Genomic DNA, 9,634 nt, shown 5'->3' on the forward strand with positions numbered 1-9,634 from the left:
TCCCAGCAGTAAATATTTTCAGATGGCTTTCACAATAAAGTTAATAAAAGGGCCAGGTGGAAATGCATCTGTCTCTTTGGCCAGCTGGACTCTACACCCTCTTCTGGCAAAATGCTATTTTGGGCCCTGTCACAACAGAGCTGAAGGATCCAGTTCCCATTGTACAGACACATCTGCAATTTATCTTGGCTTCTTTCTAGCAAAATATTTTCACCCTGCACTTCAGTAAAACATTGAGGGAGGCTTCCAGTTAAATAATAATAATAATAATAATAATAATAATAATAATAATACAGTAAAATGAATTGAGATGAGAGTTTTAGTGTGAGAATGTAAACATTGGAGCTGTGGGTGAGAGTTTCAGACGTTTGGAGTATCAGAACTCTCTGAGTGCTATTATTGGCTCTTTACCTGCCTAAGAACATCCAGGGCAGAGCCCACCTGGTCCAGCATCCTTTCCTGTTGGGATTTACTGACCCCCATATAGACGCTTCTGAATACAAGTTGCTGGGAGCCAGAGGAGAAGAGAGCTATGTATTTTTTATTGGATTTCTATTTCCTACAAAGAGCTCAAGGTGCCATACATGGTCCCTTCCCCCATTTTATTCTCACAACAACCCTGTGAGGTGAGTTAGGCTGGGAGACAATTACTGTCCCAAAAATTCAGCCTTGGAAAAAGAAGCTCAGTGTTCTTCTGCTTGGGTCATCCCTGCAAATTTTCCACAGGCATCTGGTTGGCCACGATGAGAGCATGGTTCTGGACCAGATCAACCATTGCTCCCATCCAGCAGACTCTTGTTATGTTCTTGGATTGGCTCAGGCAATGTCACTTGATTCTTTCACTGTTGGATTTGTGAATGGCCTTCACTGAGAAGCATTCCCCTCTGGGGCTCTCTGCCCTCAGGCAACTGGGATTCCACTTGCACCAAACAGTGCAACACATTTGACTAAAACATATGGATGTTTTGATCTATTTTTTCTTTTATTGCTGATTTTATCTTTCGTATGTTGCTTTTATGGCTTTTACTATAATTTTATTGTGTACTGCTTGAGGGTTTTTACAATCAAGTAGTGTATAAATTCTATGAAATAAAACAAGCAAATAACATTTTAAAACTGGTCTTTCCTCCCTTCACGTTTTGCACCTACAGGCTCTCACGTCCGAGCTGGCCAATGCCCGCGACGAAACAAAGAAGACTGCCAATGATATGATCCATGCCGAGAACATGAGGTTGGGCCGTGACAAATACAAGACCCTCCGCCAGATCCGGCAGGGCAACACCAAGCAACGCATTGATGAGTTTGAGTCCATGTAATCATTCGTGAGCCTTCTGCTGCCTCCCCTGCACTCTTCCTCCCTCCCCCGCCACCTTTTTTCTGTGTTTAACTGCATTGTGCTGGAACCACTACAGAAGAGTCACCACAGTCTGTCTGAGAGTTGGGTGCCATCCAACATAGGGTGAAACAGGATTAGTCAGCTGTGCCTTAAAAATAATTATATATATTTTTTATGGTGATGCCCCATTTTCTTTTCTCAACCTGGGTTGAAGAGAGAAATCTGTTCCATACAGCTTTATGAAACATCTGTGCTGGTCCTGTGAACCCCCCTCCCAAGGACCCATCCCTGCAACTAGTCTCTCTAGCCAATGTTTGAAGAGACTTGTGTGTTGGGGTATCTTTACTTTTTAAGCCTGTCTAGTTTTGATAATTAAAAAAGAAGAAGTTCGGAAGGAAAAGTTACTGAAGCAGAATTTAATGTTCTTGTGCAACCCACCCACACATACATACACACGAAAGACCAAAGCTTTTTATGATTCCCAGAGGTTTAGCAGACCAAACGGATCACCCTGATCTTTTTATCACTTTGCACATGCCACTGCCTAAGCAGTTGAAAGAGGCAGGATTCCATAAATGTTGTGATCTGAATATATTTTGTTTTCCCCTCTTGAAATGTTGCCATATCCAGTTATGTGTGTTGCTGGCCTCCAAACTTTGCTGACCACCGATTCCCACCAGAGATTGCAGATTTCAACAGTATCTGGAGGGCTCCAGGTTCCCCAACCTTGTCAAATAGGGAGATGATGTTTGGGATTGGTAGCAGCAACATACTTGGTCCCATTCATATTGACCAGCACAGTTCAACTTAAGTGTTCAGAAGAGGATGTGCATCAGCCATAAACCCCAGAGAGTAAGACAGATGTGGGGAAATATTGCAGCTGACCCTTTCAAGGGAGGTTTGTAGCACACACAGCCCACATTATCGGTGCCTTATGACATCCTTTTCCATGGGTGTAAATTTTTTATAGAGTCCTCATGTTTACTTGTGACCAAATGCAAAAAAGTACCCTGTCTTCTTCACATCACCAGTCACTTGCACAGTCACAAAACCTGCCTTTGATTTTAAGAAAAAGCTTCTGTCTTTGCTGCCTTGGTTGTTGGAATGCAGCAGATCTTGTCCCCAAATCTCTTTGGAGAGCCAGTGTGGTGTAGTGGTTAAGAGCAGTGGACTCGTAATCTGCTGAACCGGGTTCGATTCCTTCTCCTCCACATGCAGCTGCTGGGTGACCTTGGGCTAGTCACACTTCTCTGAAGTCTCTCAGCCTCACTCACCTCACAGAGTATTTGTTGTGGGGGAAGAAGGTAAAGGAGATTGTTAGCAGCTTTGAGACTCCTTAGGGTAGTGATAAAGCAGGATATCAAATCCAAACTCTTCCTCCTCCTCCTTCTTTGCCTTGGAGTGCCTTTTGCTTTTCAGAATTTTTAAAGAAGTTTTATGTGGCTTTTCTTTTAGGAGGTTGCTCCTATTTGCCTCCTAAGTCCAGACAGAACCTTCTAGTGCTACTTTGGCCACCAGTTTTTTGGCAGGGCTTCCCTTTTTTCAAGAGAGTTTGTTACCTCACTTTTACCTGTGCCATGACCGCATCAGGTACAGCTGGGGACTGCCTGTCTTCCCACGCCCCACCCTCAGTCTAAGAAGCTTCTTTTTCAAAGGAGTTTTTTTTGCAGAGAAGCTGTCCTGCTCTTCTGCACCTCTAAACTCCTGAACTGCATAATCTCTTCTGATCTTCTCCGTCCGCCCCTTTCCTCCCAAAGTGTGTTAATACCAACAGTGCCACTAGAAACAGGAAAGCTGTGTGGAGAGAGTGGAACAAAGACAGGAGCTGCAGTTCAGGGGTGGGGATCCTGTGGCTCTCCAAGGACAATGAGAGTTGTCATCCAGCAACATCTGGAGGGGCACAGGCTCCCCATCCCTGCCCTGATTTGCTCCAGTGAGGGCAGCGAAAAACCTCCCATAGCTGTCCCAAAGCCATGCCAGCCTGCTTTGGGCAGCTTGGTGTTGGCAGCCCTAGCTGAATGGAGGCAAGACTCCCTCAGCTTGCAAAATAGCACGGTCTAAATGTCTTCTGTGAGTTTGTTATGCACCCCTTTTCTCCCCTCTTTTTTTTTAAAAAAAATATATATATACCTAGTGCCTTTAGGAAGTGAGGGTAGGAACTCTCAGCTCCTCCTCCTCCTGAAAATATGCAACCTCATTACTTGGAACACTTTAACACACACAGACACACACACACACACACACACACACACACACACTGCAGTTGAACTTGTCACAACTCATTTACCCTTAAACTGAAGAATCTGTGATTCCTTATCACTTTTAATCACTTTTTAAAACGTTTTGTACTCCAAACTTGTAATTTGGCAGTTTTCCTTCACATTACTGGCACACTTTGGTTCAGAGAACTACATCCTCACAAGAGAAATCAGCACAGAGCCTCCCAGGTCTGTGCTGAACTAATGAAGTGGTTAAAGCATATCTGCATCGCCCCTGGTTGGGTCACAGAGCTCTGTTGACACCTTCCACTGGCACAGTTGCTTTTCCTCCTGCCCTTTCACTTCTAGAAAAGGAGCAAGCCAACCTATGCCAAGAAGCCTTAACTCCTCGTGTAGTTGGTTCAGCTCTCCCCTGATCCTACCAGTATTATGTTATTCCAGTGGTATCTAATGGTATTGATTTCATTCTCTTTTTTTCTAGCTGTGCACGATTAGAAAATATTAATCTTGGAAATGTGGATGGGGAGGGGGAAATGCCCCCCTTCTCCATGGACAAATGTATACTGTATTGTAAAGAGATTGATATTTTGCAGGAAATTAATGTAAGAAGCATTCAGTATTACCATGAGATTTTTAGACACTTTTTTAATTATTTGTTGGGATTCATGGAGGTTTCCCCTCCTCCACTCCCCCCCCAACTTGTTTACTTGCTATTACTTTGGATATATCCTATCCTGGGGGAGAGGGGGTTACCCTATTAAGCATTTTTTTGTGTCTGGCTTTATATTTGTGTTTTGGATAATTTTTTTTTTTTGGCTGTAAATTATGTCTACCTTTTTACATGTTTTGTTAAAACACCAGTTTTCCCAGGTGGGGTTGTAAGGTTGATCTGTGTCTCTGTGGGGCAGGCCAGCCATGTTGATCCTTGCCACTCAGATGCCTTGCCTGCAAAGGGGTTTTGTTAAAGTCCACAGCCTGTTCTCTTCATTCAGTGCCAATAAAGTTTAGGTCAATTGAACTCTTGGTGTTTTTGTGTGTGTGCATTATTCTGGTGGTGGTTGAATCTGCAGGTCCAGTTAGTGACCTGTACACACCCATGATTCTGAGAGGTTGATCTTTCAGTATACAATCATAGAACTGCAGAGTTGGAAGTGGGCCCAAGGTGTCATTTAATCCAACCCCCTGCAACTCAGGAATCCTAGCTAAAGAATCCCTGACAGATGGCCATCCAACCTCTGCTTAAGAAGCTCCAGTGAAGGAGAGCCCACCACCTTCTGAGGGAGTCCATTCCACTGTCAAACAGCTCTTACTGCCAGAAAGTTCTTCCTAAGGTTTTAGTCAAAATTTCCCTTCTTGTAACTTGAATCCATTGCAGATGGAAGCTGCCTGTGTACTGGGGTCAGCAGAGGGGTAGGGGCAAGATGAGCCTGGAATTGGGATGGGAATACAGCCTGTTGATTAACCAGAGTGCTATTATACCTTAGGAATTTACCAGAACAATGATCTGTGCTACAGCAAAAGGACTACTTACCCTATAGGCCAGCAAGGATTGGGTGTTGCTAGATGAAAGCTGTCACTGGCATGAATCAGGGTTGGAAGAAAGCTTCGGACTTTTCTAGTCTTGCCCCATGCTCAGTACAAGGTCTTCATCTCCAGCATCCCTAACTGGTGTCCCAAACTCTACTCAAATATTTCCAAGAGACAGTCTGTTCCACTGTTGAACATCTCATGCTATTAGTAGGCATAGGCAAACTCCATCCCTCCAGATGTTTGGGACAATTCCCATCATCCCTGACCACTGGTCCTGTTAGCTAGGGATGATGGGAATTGTAGTCCCAAACATCTGGAGGGACGGAGTTTGCCTGTGCCTGCTATTAGGAAGCTTCTCTGAATTTCTGCTGAAATCTCTCCCATTTCCACCATTGGTTAAGGCCACCTGCAGTAATAGACAACTGATTAACTGCTCCATCCTCTGCAGAAGTCCTGAAGATGGTTGTCACGCCATCTTAATTCTTCTTCTCCGGGCTAATCATATTCAGCTCTTTTCACTTCCTTGTTTTCAGGCCCTTCGACATCTTGAAACACTCAAAGTTTTTTTAAAAAATAAAATTGAATGCATTTTAATTTATTAAGCCACTGCAAGACTCAACCCTCCTAAATTGCCTTGAAATAAGAAGTCATACACATACATTTGTTCCCCTTGAATCTGATGAAATTGAAAACTCTTTGCCATGTGCTCTATTGAACCATTAGGGGGCATTGTAGAACAATATACCGTATTTTTCGCTCTATAAGACGCACCAGACCACAAGACGCACCTAGTTTTAGGAGGAGGAAAACAAGAAAAAACATATTCTGAATCTCAGAAGCCAGAACAGCAAGAGGGATCGCTGTGCAGTGAAAGCAGCAATCACTCTTGCTGTTCTGGCTTTTGGGATAGCTGCGCAGCCTGCATTCGCTCCATAAGACGCACACACATTTCCCCTTACTTTTTAGGAGGAAAAAAGTGAGTCTTATAGAGCAAAAAATATGGTAGATCAAGAGAATTTCTGTATAGTGCTGCAGGTTTGGGTTACACCTTATGCAGAAGGACCATACCTCACTGGAAGAACAGGTGCCTCAATGCATGAAGGGCCTCCAGTTCGATCCCTGGTATCTCCAGGTAGGCTTGAGAAAGACTATTTAAGTGAGTAATTATTGTGTGCAGTACAACCATTTTCTGCAACATGCCAAGTAATTAAAGGAGTAGAATCGTAGAACTGCAGAGTTGGAAGGACCCAAGAGTCCTCTAGTCCAATCCCCAACCCCCTGCAATGCAGGATTCTCAATCATACCTTGCAGATGACCATCCAACCTCTGCTTAAAAACCTCCCAAGGAAGGAGAGCCCACCACCTCTTGTGGGCGTCCATTTCACTGTCAAAGAGCTCTTACCGTCCAAAGATTCTTCCTGATGTTTAGTAGGAATATCTTTTTTTGTAACTTGGTTCAAGTTCAGGTCCTAGCCTCCGGGGCAGGAGAAAGCATTATCTTTTAATTTATAATTTTATAAACTTCTACATGTTGCCTTTCACCTTCTATTTATGTAATTACTCCCAAGCTTCTGTCCCTTCTGCTTCCTTAGTGGGAAAACTCATCTCCACGTAATCACTTGCAAAATGATATTGGATTCCAGAAACTGGTCACCTTGTACAAATGCAGTGTTGGCCTCTCTCATTTCTGCCTTGGAATGTGATTATACTAGAGTCAAGGAAAGAGTTTCCAAGGGGCACAGGGAAGCCTTAATGATTTATGGCTGCAAATACTTCTTAGGCAACTCAAGGATTCCACAGGAATGAGGAAAAACATCAGCTGCAGCAACCTTCACTCAGACCTTCTGGCCCCAGTTCAATGCCCTCTAAGCTCCTCTCTGGGTGTCATCTTCTGTCTTCCTAGAAGTGCAACCCTGGCTTGTTGGCCTCAGCGCTTCTGGATCTGAAGAGCAGGGAGAGTGGTGGAGAGCTGTAGTTTTCCATGCACTGGTGAGCAGGCCTGGAAAGGCTTTAAAAATAATTGTTGAAATAAATGCAAAACATGCACAATATTGGTACAGGCCACCCCAACCCCCAAGAGATGAGGCACTCTGGGGGTTCCTGTGTTTACTCAGGGTTTTGTTTCATTGGAAAGAAGGTCAGCAGAGACTATGATGTCTTTAGGATATACAGCTTTGTTTACACATAGAGCTGGAGCCTAAGACAGAGGAGCTCTCAGTGTTAACATTCAACAGATCTTGAAGCTTTGGATCCAGCACGGAGCAAGCAGTTCTCTGTGTCGCCAGCTTCCACCTGGCTTCCAGGTCAGCTCACCCCCACCACCCTGGCACTTGTTCTCCAACCTAACAGCTAGGTGAGCCAGGAAGGCCCACCCATTTGTTCTATGACACAGAGCAACTTGTTGGGTTACGCTAATCAAGGTAGCAAAACCATTGCCTGGCCAAAGGGGCTGGTTTGGAAGCTTGCGCTTCTACATTCTACCTCCACAGACAAAGGACACCAAGTATTGGAAGGTACTCAGGGCATCATCCAGATGGACACCCCCTAAATCAATAACAATATCTTATAAAGAGCATTTGATATAATCTATAATGTACAATACTTTAATCCAATAAAATATATAATTTAAATACTACATCCATCATTCTGCATCCTAAAGTTATTGTTTTAATAACCCCCCCCCAAACCAGCTATCAACTCTCATTTGATCTTGATTTCTCCAGTTCTGAGAAAATCTAATTGTTACAGTCCATGTTTCACGCCTATGCCTTCTCTGATGTGCATAAGATTAGTGGGTTTCAAATCTTTTGGCAGAGACCACCCCTTAACCTCCCATGATATTATAGTTGGTGATTCTGCCTTTTCCTAATGGAACCCAAATCTTAGCTGTAATAAATACATTAATCCATTAGGTACAACACAGGGTCCTTTTAGGGAAGGGTTGAATAGCTCTGTGGGACAGCCCTTGCTTTGCATGCAGAAGGTCCCTGGAGCAATCCCCGGGATCTCCTCTGCTATACATTGTTAGACTATGCATCATCATTGCCATTTGGCCCTGCCCTTGGGTGTCACAGAGCCCAACAACATCAGAGGAGCAGCTGGTTCTCCACACCTCATATAGCCAACACTAAACTAAGAAGAGCCTGCTGGATCAGGCCAATAGCTCAACTAGTCCAGCATCCTGCTCTCACAGGGGTCAACCAAATGCCCCATCACAAACCGTCAAGCAGGAACGGAGCACAAGAGCACTTTCCCCTGCTGTGTGGTTTCTAGCAACTGATAATCAGAAGCATTACAGTGGTACCTCAGGTTACATACACTTCAGGTTACATAGTCTTCAGGTTACAGACTCTGCTAACGCAGAAATAGTGCTTCAGGTTAAGAACTTTGCTTCAGGATGAGAACAGAAATCGTGCAGCGGTGGCGCAGCGGCAGCAGGAGGCCCCATTAGCTAAAGTGGTGCTTCAGGTTAAGAACAGTTTCAGGTTAAGAACAGACCTCCGGAATGAATTAGGTACTTAACCTGAGGTACCACTGTACTGCCTCAGACCATGGAGGCAGAGCATAGCCATCTTGGCTAGCAGCCAAGACTGATAGCCTTCTCCAAGTATTTGTCTAGAGCAGGGGTCTGCAACCCGCGGTTCTGGAGCCTCATGTGGCTCTTTTACACCTTTGCTGTGGCTTCGGGGCGGATACTAGCGAGGGGAGGAGGCGCATTGTCCGCCCCGACACTCCCCACTGTGGTGGGCGCTGTACTGGCTGTGAGGTCGCATGGGGGCGGTGTGTGCATTAGTCACGCACCGTCCCGACGTCACCTTCCCGCCTGCCCGCCCGCCCGCCCGCCTGCCCGCCCTCTACATTGTAAGGGGCATGTACGCTGGTCACTGCATTGAAAGGGGGCATGTACGCTGGTCACTGTTTTGAAAGGGAGTGAAGAACACACACACACACACACAAAAAAAGGTAACTTGTTAATTTAGCGTTTATTTCTATGAGGAGGAGTAATTCTGAGGGGTCAAACAAAGAAATAATTTTAAAAAGTGACAAAGAAGTTATTTTTATAATGACGAGTTTTGCGGCTCCCAGTTGTTTTTTCTTCGGAAACGGGTCCAAGTGGCTCTTTTTGTCTTAAAGGTTGCAGACCCCTGGCCTAGACTGGTGGCCATGACTGCCTCCCATGGGAGTGAGTTCCACAGTATAACTCTGTGCTGCATAAACAAGGACATCCCTTTATCTGTCCTGAATCTCCCAACATTATTCATTATATATTCCAATATACCTTATTTTTCTGTCTATAAGACGCTCCCATGTATATTGGGGGGCTCCAATTTAAGAAAATGGGGGGAGATGGCCCCCGTGTATAATTTTGGACATTATTTTTTAGGGGAAAAACCTAGTCTTATGCGCGGAAAAATACGGTATATCCCAACAATCTTCATTAGATAGCCATGAGTTCCGGTGTTATGAGAGAGGGAGAAGAACTTTCCTCTGCCCACTTTCGCCATGCATGATGGATGAATGGTCTGAGTTGGCACTTTCTTGTTTTGCA

At 44.6% G+C, this 9,634-nt stretch overlaps 1 protein-coding gene across 1 annotated transcript in view; it reads left to right on the forward strand.

Annotated features, from left to right (window-relative positions):
* MSN (moesin) overlaps window positions 1-1,874 on the forward strand; it is a 192,655-nt gene extending 190,781 nt beyond the window's left edge. The window contains exon 14 of the mRNA XM_053374240.1: window positions 1,152-1,874. Within this exon, the coding sequence (XP_053230215.1) occupies window positions 1,152-1,316 (165 nt within the window). The 3' untranslated portion in view covers window positions 1,317-1,874. The remainder of the gene's footprint in view (window positions 1-1,151) is intronic.
* The last annotated feature ends 7,760 nt before the right edge of the window (window positions 1,875-9,634 follow it).

The sequence above is a fragment of the Podarcis raffonei genome, chromosome Z, assembly GCF_027172205.1.
Source record: "Podarcis raffonei isolate rPodRaf1 chromosome Z, rPodRaf1.pri, whole genome shotgun sequence".
Classification (NCBI taxonomy): Eukaryota; Metazoa; Chordata; class Lepidosauria; order Squamata; family Lacertidae; genus Podarcis; species Podarcis raffonei.